Below are 22,706 nucleotides of genomic sequence, written 5' to 3'. Positions count from 1 at the left end.
ACTTCGGATTGTGAGTAACGCAGTTTACGAGCGTTCTGCAATATAAGCCATTTAAAAAGAAATCCTGACTCAGTTTGGGAGCATTGCCTCGCAAGACAAGCAAGATTCAAACCTCTGGGGTGTGCAGTAGTGCATGTGGCCAGAGGTGCGGGGGCGTCGGTAATGCTCAGAAATGCTCGGAGACACTCAGAGACACTCCTTTCCCGAGCGCCTAAGAGTATCTCCGGTGCCCCCGCACCTCTGGCCACATGCGGTACTGCAGACACCAACAGTGACTGTGGAATGCATTATGTGAGTTTCCATTGATTCTAATGAGGAAACTCGCTTTGATAAACAAGTGCTTTGGAGTACAAGCATTCTTCTGGACCTAATTATACTTGTAATCTAAGGTACTACTGTACAACTATATAGATCAGACCAAATTGAAGGACAAATGAGGAGGAAAGAGGGAAAGAGGGACAGAGGGAATTTGTTCCAAATCAGGGACAGTCCCTTGAAATCAGGGACAGTTGGCAGCTATGCATCAGTTCAGTGTAATTCAGTTTGCATCCATTTTTTTTAGTTGTTGAGGAAACTAATCATGACAAAAGTATAAACATAAAAATGTTTCTTGCCTAAAAACAGACATAAATAGAATGGATGCAATGGACAGCATCCGTATACATCTATCAGAGCCATTTAAACAGAAAGGAATGCAGCCTTATTCCATTTAAAGAAATGGACTGAAAAACACAGATGTAGATGGATGTGTATAGATGAGTCTCCAGTTACATTCACAAGTCCATAGGAATGAATTTCTAGCTGTTTTTCATCCAAAAATGGATAGAAGAAAAAGCAATGAATGGGAAACCCGTGTGAAAGAAGTCACCCATGCTGACTGTGAAATGTAGCAGAGGTGTGTAAATCACAAAGCTGGTTTGCGCAGAATTATGAATCCTTAGACAAATAACATAGTAAACATATTTGTATTTTAACATATTTACTTGCTTTAAGCATTATTGCCTTTTATTTTGTTTGCAGTAAACTATGCTTAATTAAATCTAAGTGACTGCTCTATATAAATAGTCATTATTACTATTGACTGTGCATACTGAGCAGCTTTTGCTTCTAAACAGTTTTAATCAACATCAATGCAGAGCTCAATTTTTAAAGTCCGGATGCATTTTTGCTAGTGTTACTCTTTACGTATTACGTTTTTAATAGACTGCAATAGTGTTATGCCCTGTCACTGTGGAAAAGGAGGTAAAAGCCATACAGGGTTTTTATGAATGCAGATTCAGGGGCTCCAGAATGGCTATTCTAATCGAGAAATTTGATCTGCCAGTTTCCTACGTGTTTTGTAATTCCCATATTGGGTTCTGGAGTTTGGAGACTTCAAAGAGTCTTGGGAGGGATAGAGACTTTAAACCTGTGTCCAGGTCTTACCGGAGGTCAGCAGGTTGTATGTGTGCCATATATACAGAGGATGCATGAGAGAGGTGCATAGATTTCATGTGGTACTGAGATCATGTCCAAGGGACTAGCTAAGAAGTTGGAATTAAAGGCCTGAGCAGCATTGCTGGGAAAATGTGCCAGGAGACTGAAGAAAACAACTGTGTACAACACTGAACAAGGCTAATATCACTTTTATTTGCATGTGAAGTGATGGTGGAAACCCCTGGATTTGAAAAAAACATCACAGGGCATACAAATACACTATTGCCCTTTGTACAGAAGAAAAAAAAAACTGTTAATTGTAACAACCACCTAGCCATAAAATGTTACTTTTTTATTCCAACCTGTGCTGGAACAATACTAAAATCTGACTAGTTACCTTCTAAAGGACCAAATTTTAATTATATTTCCATACATGTTTTATACATGATGCCCGACATGCTATGGAGCAAGATGATAATGTAGGCTTAAAGTAGAAGTCCACCTTAACACTAAAATCTGTAAATCTACAGGCATCCATGATCTAAATAAACAAGAAGGTGAATATAAATCTGTTAATCCAAATTACCACATAAATGACACCTTGTAGCGCTAGTACTGTGCAAAAGGTAACCTCATTAGCTATACCTCTCACCTATTATTCTGTGTTGCTCCTAAAGGTGTATATACATCCAAATATAACATATACAATTAGTCAAATATATACAATTTCTTATGAAATATTTGTGAATGACAAACTCAATGTGATTATCCCAAATCAAAGAGATGTAAATACAAATATTAATATTCTTTAAAACAGAAAAAATGTGATGAAATAGTTCATAGGAAATAAAGAAATCCTTCAATCCTAAATCTTTTTCGTGTGCAAAACTAATCAGTGTCCAAAACGATTATATAAAGCCTTCACCGCACCATCAGTGTCCGTGACCCCCCCACCCCGTTGGAGCACTATTTCATCACATTTTTTCTGTTTTAAAGAATATTAATATTGTATTTACATCTCTTTGCTTTGGGATAATCACATTGAGTTTGTCATTCACAAATATTTCATAAGAAATTGTATATATTTGACTAATTGTATATGTTATATTTAGATGTATATACACCTTTAAGAGCAACACAGAATAATAGGTGAGAGGTATAGCTAATGAGGTTACCTTTTGCACAGTACTAGCGCTACAAGGTGTCATTTATGTGGTAATTTGGATTAACGGATTTATATTCACCTTCTTGTTTATATAGTTACATATTTAAGTGGCGGCTGGGGATCTGGAGGGATTTGAGTTGGCGCGGTGATGATACACTTATTGGGCGATTTTTGATTTGTGTATCTAGTTTTTGCATCCATGATCTAAGACTAACCTATCTAGAAGAAATTGGTATACATACCTTTTTTGAAGCCTCTCCGGTCTGATCCTAAGCTGAGCTTTCAGCAGCAGCTTCGCTGTGTAGGCGGGTGCAGAGGAGGCAGCCGGCAATGGAAGCCCTCATAGTAACTCTATGGGTGACATTACTTCCCATTAATTTCCCAACTGTTGTTGGCTGTCTCCTGTGCAGATCTTCTGCCACTGGAAACCGGACTGGAGGGGCTTCAAAAAAAGGTATGTATACCGATTTCTTCTTTACGGGGCTAGATAAGTTAGTCTTACATTGTGGTTGCCTATAGATTTAGAGATCCCTATGAAGCCCGTTGCATTCCAACCCCAGGCTGTCTACAGTCCACCTAGAACATCAGAGCTAAGTTTTTCTAAAATTTTTATTGAAAAGTCAAATCCTGACAATGTGATTGGCCAAAAGTTTTTATCTCTAATAACATCAGTGGGATTAATTATGTGACTGTTGAGGACAGACCCTTCTACTGAGTAATCATGTGGTTGAAAGTGAATAGAATAGGTGTGTAAGATTCAGCATACCAGCAGCAGGTTAAACTGTGTTTAAATTTGCTAAAATTCTTGCAAGATAAATAACTGACCTAGAGAAGATTTGTTTTACCCAACAAACATGAAGTTAAACTTTAACTGTCATAAGGTCAACATACCCTCTTTATATTAAATATAATTTTTTTCTACTTTGGAAAATAATACAACCAAGCCTATACATGACCAGGGGATATCAGATGCCACCAGGAGCAAATGACAAAGTCATTAAAAATGGCATAGAAAATATAAGGAAAAACAATAGATATATTTAATATTGTTAACACGGATAAAAGAAAACTACAAATCAGTATTTTCATTGGCAATAGCGTATAACATGTGTGCATCCTCTACAAAGGTGTCACGTCTACCCCAAACACAGGTGGTCAGACACTATAGCTGGCTACTATGTTCTTCACTTAGAGCAGCCCCCTTTCCCATAAGGCAAGCAGGCCTACTGGTACTCGGTTTCCCCCAGGTCTTATACACAATGCTATAGTGCCAGGCCACCACCCCAGGGTGGGCGTGTACTGAGCAAAGTAAACAGTTTTTTGCGGTTGGCAGACAAGCAGAGTGGTTCTATGACAGTCCAGGTAAAAGGCAGGCTGAGTTCAGGGAATAGTCCAAAATCTGGTCTAAGGTCATACACAGGGAACGCCAATCGAGCTCAGCAGAGCAGACAGACAGGGGGCTTGATCAGGAATAACACAGGCATCACTCTCTATCACAAGCATGTCAGTGAGGGTTTGGTTGGCTTATAACTATAATTAGGTTTCGTTTGCACCCAGAGACTGATCACATTAATCACCTTGCAGGTGGACAGACAGACAAGAAGAGTGCCATTGCCAAAACCCCAGATGCTGGAATGAGGAGTAGGAGCACTATGCTCCTGACATTACCACCCCTCTGAGGAGGCCCCCCTCCGGACCCTTAAAAATGAGCCGGACATCCAGAACAGGACAATCAGACTAGGCAGAGGTCAAGGGATCCACAAGGTCAGGTTAGTTAGCAGGTGATGTGTCACAGGAGTCAAGTCAGATAGCTGAAACACAAATGGAATGCTGTTAAGATGCTCTTGACAAAAGGAAAGTATAATGCAGCTTGCCTGAACCTGCAATATGCTAGCTGGACAAAAAAAGGCAAATTTTTAAGGAACTATAACCAACAAATATGTAGGCTACAAATCCTCAGTTCAGTTCAGTTCAATATTCAGACAAGAAATCTCTGATTATTCTCCATTTTCCTAATGTGCATTCTTTTTCAGTGTCAGAAACTCAGAAGGAATTGAAGCCAATGGATTAACATGGCGGCACCTAAATAGCATTTTCAAAAGAAGATCAGCTTGCCTATATCTTTCAGGAAAGGTTTATTCTATAGTCTGTTATATAGACTAAATTACATCAACTAGGTCTGTGCATAAACAATGGCTTGTAAGCTTTTAGCATGCTCTAAAATGTACAAGAGGCAAGGAATGGCATGGTGCACTAATGGAGCTTTATTATGGCATCGTATGCCATAAAACAAGGATGGACTCTTGTAGAAATGTTAAAATCCTGTTTTTTGGGGGGAAAAGAAGCACATGAATGCAATTGCGTGAGAAATATAGGACATCAAGATTAGCAAAGAGAATATTTTTGTCTTTATTACAAGTTAAGTCTGCTTTTATACATTCTTCAGAAATAGATTACTCATTGGTCAAGAAAAGATAAGAAGGCCAGCAAACAATATAGTTTATTTTGACATTCAGATTGTGAGTGTATCTCTCAAACAAACGACTTGGGACATCAAGACTAGCTGAAGGCAATAGGACAATTCTGTAGTATTGGATACATGTGTATGTATTGCAAACTCCTGGCTTAGAAGAAAACATATCCTACATATCCTCTCTTGTTCCTGTTATGTTAGAGAAGGTCTCATCCAAACACTGAACCTAAGGTTGTTAGCAAAATGTAATAGCCTGACCTTGCTAACTATCTGAATGTTCCAGAGAAAGATGGAGAGTTCATTTAAAAAAAAAAATTTCTTCTACACTCCCATTTATCTCTAAGAACATTCCAATATTTTCATATATATTTTCAAAAAAGTAAGGGCGATCACATTGTAGACACTAGCAAAGCTATTGATTCAGAGCCAGACCACTCATTTTTTTCAGCAAACTGCAAAAGATTAAAATGAAAAACATGGTATACAACTCCATTAAAAATCATGCTTAATTATTGACCAGTAGACAGGAATGATCAATAAATGATTGCGCACAGTTTTGTTTTTATTAGTTGTAATCAGAACATAATGAATTCGATTGTAGAACAATTGGATTTAAAAATATGTGTGGGCAGCTTTGCTGAGATGACCTGTATGAAGGATCATGGGAACTATAAGTTGGTCATACAAACCTGCTTTGCACACAAGGATTGTAGAGTTTTTGCACACTTTTAAAAAATAATTTTAGGTCTGAAAGCAGACACCCCAGAGAATAAAATAGTGGTAGTTCCAATTTTTTATGTCACTTGATAATGCTTAAAAGGTCTAGAAAACACAGAATTTTGGTAATAGGCACACTAAAGTGAATTTTAGGGCAAACAAACATAATACACTATCTACATCTTGGTAAAATGTATAAGGTGAGGGTTCACCGAGTAAACAGATACCTAACATGTCAAACCTTACATTTGTGTGCACCAGTGAAATGGCGACAATCTTCAGTACCCTGTATTTTCTATAGGCAACACTTCAAAAGCCCCCTATAGGTCATCAATTTAGTGTTACAGATGAGGTCTTGTGCTAGGATTATTACTCTCACTCTGGTGTGCATGGCGGTATGTAACATGTGCATCTCAATCAATGATTTTTAGGTGACAGATCCTCTTTAATATGACATGCAGGGTATAAAAGTCCCTGCATGTCTCCTCTGGGCTTCACTGAATGTATTGCAATACACCCCTTCCCAGCTATGCTAGCCAGGGACACTGAAAGGCTGACCCAGAAGTGACATCATAGATGCTGCTTTCCAGGTCACAGCACAAAGGGGAGAAGAGTGGACGTGTGTCCTTTCTTCTCCCTTCCCTCCACCCACCGGCATCTGCCATCTTGGTCCCTGGCCTGCAGATGGGCAAGTGGAGCATGGAATACATGACAGGGCATGCATGCCATAAGGACCTGGCAGCGAAAGGGTAAAAGGAAAAAAAATACAACTTTTAGGGGAGAAAAAAAACTGTTTCCCCTACTGTCTGTTATCATATAATAATGCCAGGATGACAAAAACATGTCCAAATTTTTATTTTTTTGGAAAGTGGACACTCCAAGCTAATCTTATTTATTTTGGAAATGAAAAAAACCTACTGGTATTGAGGTTATTGGTTAAGGCGCACTTAGTCTTTAAAAGTTGCTCACTGAAAGCCAAATACAAGTTTTGTGTTAACAATGGAAAAAGGTTCATTAGAAGATGAAACTGCACATTATGTGCAATGGCTAGATGTGATGAACCTCAACCCCCCCCCCCCCAAATAATCCTATAATTACTGCTGATCAGTGGAACTTTGAAACCCCCCTAAATGAACCTCACAATCATTTTTGGTTAGTGGCATCGGAACAATTTCACAATCAGTGATGCCAGTGAAATTTTGACACCACCCACTCCCATCATTGGCAGTCAATGAAACTTTTAATTCCCTCAAATGAATTCCACAATAATTTAACAATATTTAGAACCCCGCCTGACACATTGTAAATGCCTTCTCTACTACACCCTGGAAGATACCATTAGGTATTCTTTCAATAAATCCTCCTACTTCCCCTTCCTCTGTTGTGAGAATAATTGTCAGACTTTTCTAAACTGTTCCTTTCCTCCTGTCCCGGGAGGTCCCAAGGCCACTGTCCCTGCCTTCTCATTTGCAGTGTGCTAAGGAGACACTGGTGTGTACAGGCTCCCTCAGTCAATTTAGTTGGGATTTCCATCAGGTCTTTCCTTTTCAATGAAACAATTGTTTTTCATTGATCTACCGACTTAATGTAGCCAGTTTCTGAAAGACACATTTCTTTAACCCTCACACTGACAATTTCCATCGTAAATGTGCTTTCCTTGTTCCTACCAGGGGGAAAGGCAGGGTTCTCCAACTGCCATTATGTCCTCATTTATGTTTTTTTTATGAAGTGGTAGTAAATCACTAGGGATGAGCCGAACACCCCCCGGTTCGGTTCGCACCCGAACCTTCGAACGGACAAAAAATTCATACGAACTTTAGAACCCTATTAAAGTATATGGGACTCGAACATTTGAAATCAAAAATGCTAATTTTAAAGGCTAATATGCAAGATGTGCAACAGACAACACCAGCAATAAGGGGTAGATACAGGTGTATACTGTGCTGGAGGCACACAACACCCACTTTAACTCCTGCAGATGCCTGTATTATAGAACACCAGCAATAAAGGGTAGATACAGGTGTATACTGTGCTGTGCTGGAGGCACACAACACCCACTAACTCCTGCAGATTCCTGTATTAGAGAACACCAGCAATAAAGGGTAGATACAGGTGTGTACTATGTTGTGTTGGAGGCACACAACACCCACTAACTCCTGCAGAAGAAGAAGACAGCTTGGAGCTATTTTACAATAAAGGACTGCCTTTTTGGTGAATGGGTAGGGGTACAATGTACCCCATACCTATTCACATAGGGGGCAGGATCTATGAGCTCCCTTATTAAAGGGGGCTTCCAAATTCTGATAAATCCCCTGCCCTCAGACTGACAAACACTGACCAGGGTTGTCGGGAATAGGCCCTTGTCCCCAACAACATGGGGACAAGCTTCTTTGGGGCATGTGGCCTGGAAGGGGAGGTTGCTCGCTCGTACCCCCCTATCCTGACCTCCAGGCTGCATGCTCCAATAAGGGTCTGGTATGTTTTTGGGGGAGCCCCACATCAATTTTATTTTACATTTTGGTGTGGGGTTCCCCTTAAAGTCCATACCAGACCGAAGGGCCTGCCATGTACTGTTTTTTTCCTTGATTTTTGGAATTCCACACCATAATATAATTGAATAAGTACATACTATTGCATGCATTTGAAGAGTTAAAATATGGAATAAACCAAACTGATGAGTATTGGCTAATTATGCTGCTGAGTACAATGCACACTTTCAGGAGGTGATGCTGTCGGTGGGATTTGAACTCATGGCTTGAACCTTTGAGGGCAGTAGGGCATACTACTATGCTACAGAGCTGAGCACATACCTCCAAAAAATAAATTTACTAATGTTTGATTCTATACAATATTGTTTTCCATTTCAGGTATTAATATTATAGTAACAACCATGCTCATGCTGATGTGGCATTGGCTAATAGTCATTCACCTTTGCAGCATATGCTGCTGAGTACAATGCAAGCTTTCAGTAGGTGATACCATTGGTTGTGATTTTCATCCATTTGAGCACAATTATATTGAGAACATATATTTACTAGTGTTTGATGGTGAGACTACTTTATATTCTATGTATAATAGTACTCAGTACAGCGACTTAGGCCCCTTTCACACTTGTGAGACCTGAAAGCTGCACGATTTTGATGCGACTTTAAGCAATGCCTGTGTAATCTTGAGGTCTATGGATGCAGGAGTTGCAGGGAAAGGCATGCAATTTTTCCACGATTTTGCATCTGAAATTTTGCCGCAATTCCAGGGAATGCCTGTGTAAACTTGAGGCACAGGGTTCCCCTTAAAATCCATACCAGAACTGAAGTGTCTGGTATGGATTTTGAGGGGGACCCCCACACCATTTCTTTTTTAATTTTTGCGCGGGGTTCCCCTTAATATCCATACCAGAACTGAAGGGCCTGGTATGGAATTGGGGGGGGGGCATGCAATTTTGTTTAACTTTGTTTTGGGGTTCCCCTTAATATTAATACCAGACCCAAAGGGACTGGTAATGGATTGTGGGGGAATCACTTGTCGTTTTTTTTTTCAATGACTTTTATGTGTATTGCCAGGCTATTCATTATAGCCACGAGTACTTTTAAATTACTTTTTTTCCTTTTAGAAATGTAATTTTGTGCAGGGACTGTTGTAAACACAGAAACATGCGCCACTTTACAGGCATACTATAGACACCTCCACCCCCCCGTATGAAATTTAAAGGAATATTTCACTTTTATTGTTTCACTTTAAGCATTATTAAAATCACTGCTCCTGAAAAAAATGCCATTTTTAAAACTTTTTTTTGCATTGATACATGTCACTGGGGCAGAACCCAGGTCCCTAAACACTTTTTACGACAATACTATGCATTTTTAGTACATTTTGCAGATTTGCACTCCAGTCCATTTAATATGGTTTCCTACGGAACATGTTCTGTAGTGCAAATCTGCAAAATGCAAAAAGCGCTAAAAATGCATAGGTGTAAATCCAGCCTTAAAGGGTGTTCCGCGGCTTTCGAATTTGCCGCAAACACCCCAAATTGTTCGCTATTCGACGAACACTCGATGTTGGGTGGGGGAAGTAAAATAAAAATAATGATGATGATGAATGTTATTGGTTGATTGTAACCGAAGAGGAGGAGCAGTAAAATGGCTAGAACTAAGTAAACACATACAGCCAATTTACTTTCACTTATGATTGCTATTAAAGAGAGACACACACACTGAATAATTTCAAAAGACAGTCAATCTTATCTGGTTCATTTGTCAGAGAACCTGAATTATTTAGCAATTAAGCATAAGCACAGCAGAAGAACAATAGTGAAGCAAGCTACAGTTCAACTTAATTTTTTCATAATAATCTGTTGCTATTGTGTTAGTATTGTGAACTTGATAGTGATATTAGTGTTGCTAGTGTTGTGATAGCCTCAGAAGCTGCCCATGTTGTGGGGGGGATTTATTGTTATAGATTCTATATTATAGATTGAGATTCTATATACTGGATTTATTGGCGTATAACACTCACTTTTTCACCATGAAAATCGGGTGCAAATAGCGTGTGCGTGTTATACGCCAATAACTGCCTTATTTAACCACTTGCTTACTGGGCACTTAAACCCCCTCAGTCCCAGACCAATTTTCAGCTTTCAGCGCTGATGCACTTTGAATGACAATTGCGCGGGCATACAACACTGTACCCAAATGAAATTTTTATCATTTTTTTCCCACAAATAGAGCTTTCTTTTGGTGGTATTTAACTAGATGCTGACCGCCGACCGTCAATTGACGGCCAGGCGGCGCACCTATTGTGGCGGGAGGCCGTCATATGACGGCCTCCCGTTTAAACAGGGAATGCGCGTGATCGTGCGCGCGCATCCCTGTTTCTTCGGTGGCGGCGTGTCACGGAGACACCGCTCGCCACCGAAGGGGGTGAACAGCCATTCGTTATGGCTGTTTACCACGTGATCGGCCGTGATGAAGTCACGGCCGATCACAGATGGTCACACCCCGAACGTGCACGGCGCATGCGCGCGATAGCGAGCGCGCTGCGCGTGCACGTCGGTGGCGGCGTGTTCCCCGGGAACACTGCTCGTCACCGACGCTGGTAAACAGCCATTGGCCAGCTGTTTACCCACGTGATCGGCTGTGATCCTTTCACAGCCGATCACTAAAATGTAAACAAACCACGGTAACGGGATGTTACCGGGTTCTCCTCCTCACACACCGATCGTGTGTGAGGAGGAGATTGCGGTAACATCTCGTTACCGCCTACAGTGTACACCAATCACACTGATTCCCCCCCCAATAAAGAGGACCTGTCACCACCCCTCATAGTACCTGTCAATCACAGTCCATCAGAGTACCTGTCACAGTCCATCAGAGTATTTGAGTACCTGTCCTAGCCCATCAGAGTACCCGAGTACCTGTCCCAGCCCATCAGAGTACCCGAGTACCTGTCCCAGCCCATCAGAGTACCCGAGTACCTGTCCCAGCCCATCTCAGTACCCGAGTACCTGTCCCAGCCCATCTCAGTACCCGAGTACCTGTCCTAGCCCATCAGAGTACCCGAGTACCTGTCCCAGCCCATCAGAGTACCCGAGTACCTGTCCCAGCCCATCAGAGTACCCGAGTACCTGTCCCAGCCCATCTCAGTACCCGAGTACCTGTCCCAGCCCATCAGAGTACCCGAGTACCTGTCCCAGCCCATCAGAGTACCCGAGTACCTGTCCCGGCCCATCAGAGTACCCGAGTACCTTTCACGGCCCATCAGAGTACCCGAGTACCTGTCCCATCAGAGTACCCGAGTACCTGTCCCGGCCCATCAGAGTACCTGTCCCGGCCCATCAGAGTACCCAAGTACCTGTCACGGCACATCAGAGTACCCGAGTACCTGTCACGGCACATCAGAGTACCCGAGTACCTGTCACGGCACATCAGAGTACCCGAGTACCTGTCACGGCCCATCAGAGTACCCGAGTACCTGTCACGGCCCATCAGGGTACCCGAGTACCTGTCACGGCCCATCAGGGTACCCGAGTACCTGTCATGGCCCATCAGGTTACCCGAGTACCTGTCACGGCCCATCAGGGTACCCGAGTACCTGTCACAGTCCATTAGAGTACCGAGTACCTGTCACAGTCCATTAGAGTACCGAGTACCTGTCACAGTCCATTAGAGTACCGAGTACCTGTCACAGTCCATTAGAGTACAGAGTACCTGTCACAGTCCATTTGAGTACCCGAGTACCTGTCACCAGGCCATCAGAGTACCCGAGTACCTATCACCAGGCCATCAGAGTACCCGAGTACCTGTCACCAGGCCATCAGTGTACCCGAGTACCTGTCACCAGGCCATCAGTGTACCCGAATACCTGTCACCAGGCCATCAGTGTACCCGAGTACTTGTCACCAGGCCATCAAAGTACCCGAGTACCTGTCACCAGGCCATCAGAGTACCCAAGCACCTGTCACCAGGCCATCAGAGTACCCGAGTACCTGTCACCAGGCCATCAGAGTACCCGAGTACCTGTCACCAGGCCATCAGAGTACCCGAGTACCTATCTCCAGCCCATCAGAGTACCCGAGTACCTATTTGCAGCCCATGTCTCATAGAATATACGTTGGGGTGTTTGCTTTCCAAAATGGGGTCATTTTGTGGGTAATTTCACTGTCCTGGTGGTCCAGGACCTTCAAAAGTGTGATGGGTAGGAATGAAATGAGATGTGTCATTTATGCTCCTAGAACGCCTGAACGTACTACTTCAATGTTCGGCCTCTCTATGTGACCAGGCTGTGTAAAAGTCACACACATGTGGTATTGCCATACTCGGGAGGAGTAGCAGAATGTATTTTGGGGTGTAATTTTTGCTATATACATGCTATGTGTTAGAAATATCTTATAAATTGACAATTTTGTGTAAAAAAAAAATGTGTTTTAATTTTTCTCCACATATTCCAAAAACTTCTGGAAAAAAATGAACCGTTCAAAAGACTCATTATGCCTCACAGATTATACGTTGGGGTGTTTGCTTTCCAAAATGGGGTCATTTTATGGGAAATTCCATTGTCCTGGTACTCCAGGGCCTTCAAAAGTGTAATAGGTGGTTGAGAAACGAGATGCGTAATTTTTGCTCGTAGAACGTCTGAAGGTACTACATCAATGTTGGTGCTCTGTATGTGGCCAGGCTGTGTAAAAGTCTCACACATGTGGTATCGCCATACTCGGGAGGAGTAGCAGAATGTATTTTGGGGTGTCATTTTTTCTATATACATGCTATGTGTTAGAAATATCTTATAAATTGACAATTTTGTGTAAAAAAAAAATGCGTTTTAATTTTTTTCCACATATTCCAAAAACTTCTGGAAAAAAATGAACCGTTCAAAAGACTCATTATGCCTCACAGATTATACGTTGGGGTGTTTGCTTTCCAAAATGGGGTAATTTTATGGGAAATTACATTGTCCTGGTACTCCAGGGCCTTCAAAAGTGTAATAGGTGGTTGAGAAACGAGATGCGTAATTTTTGCTCGTAGAACGTCTGAAGGTACTACATCAATGTTGGTGCTCTGTATGTGGCCAGGCTGTGTAAAAGTCTCACACATGTGGTATCGCCGTACTCGGGAAGAGTAGCAGAATGTATTTTGGGGTGTCATTTTTGCTATATACATGCTATGTGTTAGAAATATCTTATAAATTGACAATTTTGTGTAAAAAAAAAATGCGTTTTAATTTTTTTCCACATATTCCAAAAACTTCTGGAAAAAAATGAACCGTTCAAAAGACTCATTATGCCTCACAGATTATACGTTGGGGTGTTTGCTTTCCAAAATGGGGTAATTTTATGGGAAATTCCATTGTCCTGGTACTCCAGGGCCTTCAAAAGTGTAATAGGTGGTTGAGAAACGAGATGCGTAATTTTTGCTCGTAGAACGTCTGAAGGTACTACATCAATGTTGGTGCTCTGTATGTGGCCAGGCTGTGTAAAAGTCTCACACATGTGGTATCGCCGTACTCGGGAAGAGTAGCAGAATGTATTTTGGGGTGTGTTGTATACATATGCTGTGTGTGAGAAATAACCTGATAATATGACAATTTAGTAAAAAAAAATAAAAAAAAATAAAAAATCTTCATTTTGCAAAGAATTGTGGGAAAAAATGACAACTTAAAAAAACTCACCATGCTACTTACTTAATACCTTGGGATGTCTACTTTGTAAAAAGGGGTCATTTGGGGGGTATTTGTACTTTCCTGACTTGTTAGTGTCTCAATAAATGAGATACACCTGATGTACTGAAGGCCTGATCAGAAGTGATCAATTTTCAGTGATTGGCACCATAGTTTGTAGACTCTATAACTTTCACAAAGACCAAATAATATATACTAATGTGGGTTATTTTTACCAAAGATATGTAGCAGTATAAATTTTGGCCAAAAATTTATGACAGAAACGAAGAAAAAGGCATTTTTTTCACAAAATTTACGTTTTATTTTATTTATAGCACAAAAAATAAAAAACCCACTAGTGATTAAATACCACTAAAAGAAAGCTCTATTTGTGTGGAAAAAAGGACGCAAGTTTCATATGGATACAGTGTTGGATGACTGAGTAATTGTCATTCAAACTGTGAGAGCGCTGAAAGCTGAAAATTGGTCTGGTCAGGAAGGGGGTGTAACTGCACTGTACTGAGGTGGTTAATTACAGCTCAGAGTTTTATTTTTTGCTAAACAAACAAAAAAAATGCAAAAAAAAAAAAAAAATCATGTTTAATAGTTTGTTATAAAATTTTGCAAACGGGTCATTTTTCTCCTTCATTGAAGTGTGCTGATGAGGCGGCACTGATAGGCTGCACTGGTGGGCACTGATGGGCTGCATTGGTGAGCACTGATAGGCTGCATTGGTGGGCACTGATAGGCTGCACTGGTGGGCACTGATAGGCATAGTTAAGGCGGCACTAATAGGCACAGATAAGGCGGCACCGATGGGCACAGATAAGGCGGCACAGATGGGCAAAGATGGGCACAGATAAGATGACACGGATGGGTGGCACAGATGGGTGGCACGGATGGGTGGCACGGATGGGCACTGATAGGTACCACTGATAGATGGGACTGATGGGCACTGATAGGTGGCACTGATAGGTGGCTGTGATAGGTGGCGCTGCTGGGCACTGATGGGCGGAACTGCTGGGCACTGGTAGATGACACTGATGGGCACGGATATGTGGTACTGGGGTGCAGCACCTTTGTTGAGGCAGATTGTGGACACTGCTGGGTGGCACTGGGGGCACTGCTGGGTGGCACTGCTGGGTGGCACTGTGGGCACTGCTGGGTGGCACTGACGGGGGGCACTTACTTTTTATTAATGTGGCACTGACAGGAGGCAGGTGGGCACTGGCAGGGGGAGGTGGGCACTAGCTCTCTTCACATCACCTCTCCCTCAGCAATGCTTCCCCCTTCAGATCCCCCCCAGCATTACTCCCTTTTACAACAACCTCCCCATAGCACTTCCAACCCTGTACATCACCTCCTCCACTGTCACCCCTCTCCCACAGCACTGCACCCCTTTCACATCACACCTTTTACTACCCTCTTGACATCCAGCCACTACCCCTCAGACATGCCCCCTTCTCCTAACCTTGCCCCCACAGTGATGTCCTCTGCCCCTTCACTTGTCTACCTTAGAAAAAGCAGAGAGCAGCCAGCAGGATAGTAATGAATGTGCTGTGACTACAGCACTCAGTTCATTACTATAATACCATCTGCATTCCGCTCTGTCTTGAGAATGACATCAGGGGAGGCTGGAAGAAAGAAGCAGTGTGACTGCAGTCTGGAATGGGACAGTCTGCATTTGGATCACGGTCTTCCATTTAGTAATGCCTGCTCTATATGCTATTATTAATCATAAAGACGTTATTAAGGCTGTGAAATGTGCCCTTGAAAAGTTCTCAGAGTTACTTAGGAAACATTAGAGATATCGTATTAAATATAAAAATTTTGATTTGAAACACAACTATTTTTGGTATGGAAGAAATTTCTATTAGGTATGAGCCAAACACTCCCCAGTTTGGTTTGCAGCAGAACATGCAAACAGGCAAGAAAATAGTTTGAACACGCGAAGACCATTAAAGTCTATTGGACACAAACATGAAAAATCAAATGTGCTAATTTTAAAGGCTTATATGCAAGTTATTATCATAAAAAGTGTTTGGGGACCTGGGTCCTGCCCCAGGGGACATGTATCAATGCAAAAAAAAAGTTTTAAAAACAGAAGTTTTTTCGGGAGCAGTGATTTTAATAATGCTTAAAGTGAAACAATAAAAGTGAAATATTCCTCTAAATTTCTTCCTGGAGGTGTCTTAAGTATGCCTGTAAAGTGGCATGTTTCCAGTGTTTACAACAGTTCCTGCACAAAATGATATTTCTAAAGGAAAAAAAGTAATTTAAAAGTGCTCTTGGCTATAATGAATTGTCTGTCCTGGCGATACACATAAAAGTCATGGCATGGGATTCCCCCACAGTCCATTACCAGGCCCTTTAGGTCTGGTATGCATATTAAGGGGAACCCCAAACCAAAATTAAAAAAAAAATGGCGTGGGGGCCCCCCTCAAGATCCATACCAGAACCTTCAGGTCTGGTATGGATTTTAAGGGGAAACCCCGTGCCAAAATTAAAAAAAAATGGCCCCCCAAAAATCCATACCAAATCCCTAACATGGCAGACTGCAGGAAAAGAAGGGGGATGAGAGACCGCCCCCCCCTCCTGAACCGTAGCAGGCCACATGCCCTCAACATGGGGTGGGTGCTTTGGAGTAGCCAAAGCACCGTGTCCTCATGTTGATGGGGACAAGGGCCTCATCCCCACAACCCTTGCCTGGTGGTTATGGGGGTCTGCGGGCAGGGGGCTTATCAGAATCTGGAAGCCCCCTTTAACAAGGGGACCCCCAGATCCCAGCCCCCCGTGTGAAATGGTAATGGGTTACAAATGTACCTGTGCAGTGTAAACCTTACAATTTTAAATGCCAAGTCCCTGGGCATGATTAGTGCTAACAAACATAGGGGGTTATTTACGAAAGGCAAATCCACTTTGCACTACAAATACAAACTACAAGTGCAAAGTTCTGGCGGGGGGCTTATTGGAATCTGGAAGCCCCCTTTAACAAGGGGACCCCCAGATCCTGGCCTCCCTCCATGTGAAATGGTAATGGGTACAAATGTACCCCTACCATTTCACAAAAAAGTGTAAAAATTACATGGCACAGTTTGGGGACAAGTCCTTTATTAAAAAAAAAAAACAACTGTCCCACAAAGTCTTCGTCTTCTTCTCTTGCTCCGCTGATGGATCTAAAAAGAAAAAAAAAAAGAATGCGACCGATAATGACCATCCCCATTACCATTTCACACAGGGGGGCAGGCTGGGATCTGGGGGTCCCCTTGTTAAAGAGGGCTTCCGGATTCCGATAAGCCCCCCGCCTGCAGACCCCCACAATCACCAGGCAAGGGTTGTGGGGATGAGGCCTCTGGCCCCATCAACATGGGAACACAGGACACGGTGCTTTGGCTACCCCAAAGCACCCTCCCCATGTTGAAGGCATGTGGCAAATAAATAATATTTCTTAATACATTTAGGAAAAAAATGGATGAGTATTAATTAGTCTGTGTAAACGTTATAGAGTCTACAAATTATGATATGTATATTTGAAAATTGATCATTCTTTATTTTGTGACTGCCTGTCCAATTTCTTGAAGTCCTAAAATGCAAGATCAGTACAAACACCCCCAAAATAACCCCCTTTTGGAAAGTAGCCTGTCTAGGGTATTTACTAAGAGGCATGGTAATGTTTTTTAAGTTGTAACCTTTACCCACAATTCTTTGGAAGATCTCACACGCAGCATAGTCATACTTAGAAATTACAACCCAAAACACATTCTGCTATTTGTCCCAAGTAGGGGGATACCACATTTGTGAGACTTTGTTTGTAGTCTAGCTGCATAGAGAGGCACAACATTCAAGGAGCGCAAGGAACACCTTAAGGCCGCGTACACACAGGCGGATTGTCTGTCCAACTTAGTCCGCTGAACCGTGTTTCAGCGGACAATCCGCTCGTGTGTGGGCTTCAGCTGACTTTTTCAGCGGACAGTCTGACGGACTAAGTCTTTCAGGATTTCCGTAATTTTGTCCGTCCAAACTTGGTTTTGTCCGTCCAAACTTGGTTTCAGCGGACAGTCCGCTCGTGTGTAGGCAAGTTGGACGGACTAAGTATGGCGCATGCTCAGAAAGGATTTACACGGCCGAAGGTTGCATTGCAGTGTATTGGACGTCGTTTTTCTAGTCCCGTCGTACGTGCTGTACACGTCATCGCGCACGCCTTCAGCGGACTGTCTGTTCATCATGTGTGGTCAAGTCCGTTCATTCAAAATTTGGACGGACTGTCTGTCGGATTGTCTGACGAACTTAGTTGGGCAGACAATCCGCCCGTGTGTACGCGGCCTAAGGCTTTCTAGTGGCATCAAAACATCTAAATTTCCTTACTACCTTTCACACTTTTGGAGGCCCTTGATCACATGGGCAGTGCAACCCACAAAATTACCACATTTTGAAAAGGAAACACTACAATGTATTTTCTAAGAATCTTTTGCAGATTCAGTTGTTTTGCCACAAGTATTTGGAAACTGCAATAATAAAATAAAAATGTTGTCATTAAAAAAGATATTTCACAACACACACCATAGGCATATTTAGAATTACACGCTATTACACATTCTGCTATTTCTCCAGAGTATGGAGATACCACATGTGTCAGACTTTTTCAATGTTTGTCCTGATTATTTTACTGTTGGCACTGACACAGGACACTAGTGCTGGCATACTGTATACTGGTCTGGTGTCACTAGCACGGGTATGCAAGCAGGTTAAAATAAATAATAAAATATCACATCATAACAAGATAATTAGAGCTGCTACCACCTATACGTGTGATCACTATACACATGAAAAACAAATCAGATAAAAGTGAAGAGCTCCACACTACAAACATGAAAATAGACTCATCGGGCACTTTATTAGGTACACCTGTTCAACTGCTTGGTATCAAAAATTGCTAATCAGCCAATCACATGGCAGCAACTCAATGCATTTAGGCCTCTAGATGTGGTAAAAACGTTCTGAATTTTATAAATGAGCATCAGAATGGGGAAGAAAGGGTATTTAAGTGACTTTAAATGTGACATTGTTATTGGTGCCAGATGGGCTGGTCTGAGTATTTAAAAAATTTGACAGTTCGCACTACGATCTAAAAACCCATCTGGGGGTGTCATTAACTTTACATTGACAGCCTCAGCGGTTTGCAGATGTCAGTGTGAACCACCGGCGAGTGACATGCAATGCAGGAACCCGCACTACAATTGCGCTGGTTCCCGCATCTCATATGTGTGATCTGGGACTTAATTTGTATGGAGAAAGATTAAGACACCTGTCAGGTTTTTGTTGCTGTCTTTGTCCTCATTAGGAAGACTCACCCTCTTTACTTATGCTGATGACTGATATAACGGAAATTGACAGAAAATACCACAATGTGAGTGTCACTAAAGAAACAATAGTGGGAAGTTGTGATTACTGAGAGTGCCCATTTGCAACAACTTGAAATATATTGGGGTTTATTTACTAAAACTAGAGTGCAAAATCCGGTGCAGTTCTGCATAGAAATCAATCAGCTTCCAGGTTTTATCTTTAAAGCTTAATTGAACCACCTGAAGTTAGAATCGGATCGGCAACCATGCACATCTTCACCAGATTCAGTGTGCTCCAGTTTTAGTAACCCCCCTCCCTCACTGTATATATTTATATTAAGATCATACTAGACATGCTTTAGTGCCCAAAAAAAGTCTCTTACAAGAATATAAATCTTGTTACTTTCAAAATAATAAAGTTTCCGGTGCAAGTATGATGTTGTTTAGACATAATTGGACTTGTTCTGTTAAAACTAAACTTGGTTGGTATTCTGGTAACCAAAAGGATAGAAAAGAGATATAAACATTAATTAAAACAATCACATATATAGTTTTCAACTCAAATGCTATCTAATTGAGTACATTTAAAATATATGTGTAATGCCGTGTAATTTAATATATTAAACTGTAATGATCAGCAATAGCTCAGTAAGCACAAAAGGAGTGTATATGCTTTGTAATCACCAGCATATAGTGATAAGATGCTTACCCTATATCAGCACATACAGCATGTATGGTTCAGAAGATAAGTCAGTTCTAATGGGTGGTATGCAGTTTTCAGCCAATAGAAATGCATCTTGACCATTGTGAATGGTACCCTAATGCTTTAAAAACTGGCAACATTTTCAGTTTAACGTGGACCTTTCTTGAGTTGCCAAGCTGATCTAACGTGTACTACACCAACTCCCGATCATCACAATGACTCTATCTGCAAGTGAGAAGTCTGCTGTGCTTTCCATAGTGGGAAAGATTGGATCTCAGGGCAGTGCTCTGGGCTCTGAGGCTTTGACCAGGTAAGGTTCTTTTATTATTGGTTATATTTTATATAGACAAATACAGTGTGCAATTTCAACTGGTTGTTTAATGTAACAGCACAGGAGTTCTTAGGTTAATGTAACAAGTTAAACTTAGAAACTTTTATTCATTACATGGGTTACGTCATTCTAGTTCTATGATCTATGTGTATAGTCTTTTTAAAAATCTAAGATACTACTGATAGAATTGATAACTTGTCGTACCCTACAAAACAAAACATTATTTTTCAGGGGAAGTGAAGCATCATTGAAAATTGAGAGATAGATGTAAGTCACGGGTGCTCAACCTGTGGCCCTCCAGCTGTTGTGGAACTACAAGTAATATGATGCCTCTGGGAGTAATGTTTGTAACTGTCAGTGCCTTGCAATGCCTCATGGAACTTGTAGTTCCACAAAAGCTGGAGTATCACAGATTAAGCACCCATGATGTAAGTCAGTAGTAATTGGTACTACTGGTATTTTATATATCACGCATTATGTACCATTTGTGTGCAAATAGTTACCATCAAGGCATGAAACAAGGAAATCGTTTTGTCTAAGGTCAGTTTCTTGAAGGACAGAGCCGTTCTTCCTATGCTAGTTTTAACATTAGTGAAAGAAAACAAATTTGATAACTTTGCTTTCCTGGTGTTTATACAAACACTAGGAAAAATGTGCTTACTAAATTCTTACAGTTTAACAGGGAATTTGTTATTTCTATAACCTACCATATTAACCACAGAATATCAGGTCAGAAGTGTGTGTGGATAGATTTATTTTAAATCATTTCCTTGTATTAATATCTGTTTTTTTTTTATTTTTTTTTTATGTTTAGGCTTCTCATTAGCTTCCCCCAGACCAAGACATATTTCACCCACTTTGACCTGACTCCTGGCTCTGCTGACCTCAACACACATGGTGGAAAGATTATTAATGCTCTTGTAGGTGCAGCCAATCACCTGGATGACCTTGCTGGCAACCTGTCCTCCCTCAGTGACCTGCACGCCTACAACCTAAGAGTGGATCCAGGAAACTTTGCTGTAAGTACTACTGAATATTTCTATACAATAATGAGATAACTTGATTCAGGTGAACAAATTGCATTGCTCTTAAATGTATTTGCAGGATTATGCAGTATTGGAACTCAGGTGGGCATTCAGGTGACCAATATACTGTACATTTTGTGTCAGCCTTTAGGAAAGTTGTCATGACAAACATAGAGGCTTAACGTTTTTTTTTCTGAGTCAATAAAATGAGAAGTCAAAACTCTTGATATGCATATTTGTTTTGGGTCACTAACTTGGAAGGTATTGAAGCCAGATAGTAACCATTATAGGCAGATAAGGTATGGTAGTATTGTATCCCTTTGGAGAAGAGCACCTTCCACCAGATACTTTCATTGGGTACCTTTTAAAAGGAGCAGTGTGCTCTGTAACCTTTAAAGTAGAAGATGAGCCTGAGCTCATTTGGCTGGGCTTCTGCTATGGGTCACAGGAGTGCAATTTGTTTTTCACTCCTGTGACCCGTTAACAGTCCTCTCTTTGCTGACGTCACACAGATCGCTCATTTCTTAGTGAAGAGGCTTCGGGGGACAGATGCAGTATCAGACTGATGCTGCATCCACCTAGGTAGGTATGATTCTACAAGAACCCCCAAACCCATACTTCTCTTTTAAGAGTACATTAAAAAATAATAATTTCAAAAAGCAGTTTGAACATTACTGTCCTTATTAAATAATACAAATGTGTTTATGTATACAAAAATAATATATCCTCCTTTTCTATTTCCAGCTGCTGTCTCACACTATCCAGGTGGTCTTGGCTTCTCACTTCCCTGCTGATTTCACTCCCGAGGTTCAGGCTGCCTTTGACAAATTCCTTGCTCTAGTCTCTGGAGTCCTCACCTCCAAGTACAGATAAATCCACCCTGTATAACAGGCTACATCAGAAATTACAGCAAGTAAAACAATGTTCAATGAAGTGTTCTCTGGGCCCATTTCAGTTACAACCTAGTTGCAATGTTTTTTGAAGTGTATTTACTTGTGTAAATTGTCCATCAAATATAATTCCGATGTACTCTTAAATAAAACTGAAAATATTTTTCATTTCCGCCTCAACTGTATTATTATGTTTTAGTTTTTTCATGGTTTGATATTAATGTATTCAATCACTGTGTCTCTTTAAAAAAAATAAAACCAGGGGCTTACCATTACCAACTCAGTCTCAGACTTTATTAGGTTGAATGTGGCACCCATTATATCTTCCTCCCTGATAGGAAGGGAGCATTTATTTAAAGGAGAGGTTCAGTCAAAGCTTGTTTGGCTGGGCTTCTCCTATGGATCACAGGAATGCAATTCGTTTTGTGACCCGTTTTCAGTAGAGAGCAGACTGAATTCCGATCTCTGCTGACATCACAGAAATCAGTCTGTGTCA

The 22,706-nt window shown here is 41.4% G+C and overlaps 2 protein-coding genes across 4 annotated transcripts in view; one reads left to right on the top strand and one right to left on the bottom strand.

The window, feature by feature from the left end:
* Nucleotides 1–22,706, bottom strand: part of RALYL (RALY RNA binding protein like) — a 1,540,715-nt gene that overhangs the window by 741,619 nt on the left and 776,390 nt on the right. The window lies entirely within an intron of this gene.
* LOC143997370 (hemoglobin subunit alpha-3-like) lies at nt 20,115–22,378 on the top strand. Its single transcript, XM_077492947.1, has 3 exons — nt 20,115–20,274; nt 21,110–21,314; nt 22,065–22,378. Exons 1-3 carry the CDS (start codon nt 20,180–20,182, stop codon nt 22,191–22,193), a joined length of 429 nt encoding a protein of 142 aa, XP_077349073.1. The 5' UTR covers nt 20,115–20,179; the 3' UTR covers nt 22,194–22,378.

This window comes from Lithobates pipiens, unplaced genomic scaffold (genome assembly GCF_037356315.1).
Source record: "Lithobates pipiens isolate NorthernLeopardFrog02 unplaced genomic scaffold, aLitPip1_a1.2 Scaffold_19, whole genome shotgun sequence".
Lineage (NCBI taxonomy): Eukaryota > Metazoa > Chordata > Amphibia > Anura > Ranidae > Lithobates > Lithobates pipiens.
The sequence above is the reverse complement of the archived record's forward strand: the minus strand, read 5'-3'. Positions and strand labels throughout refer to the sequence as shown.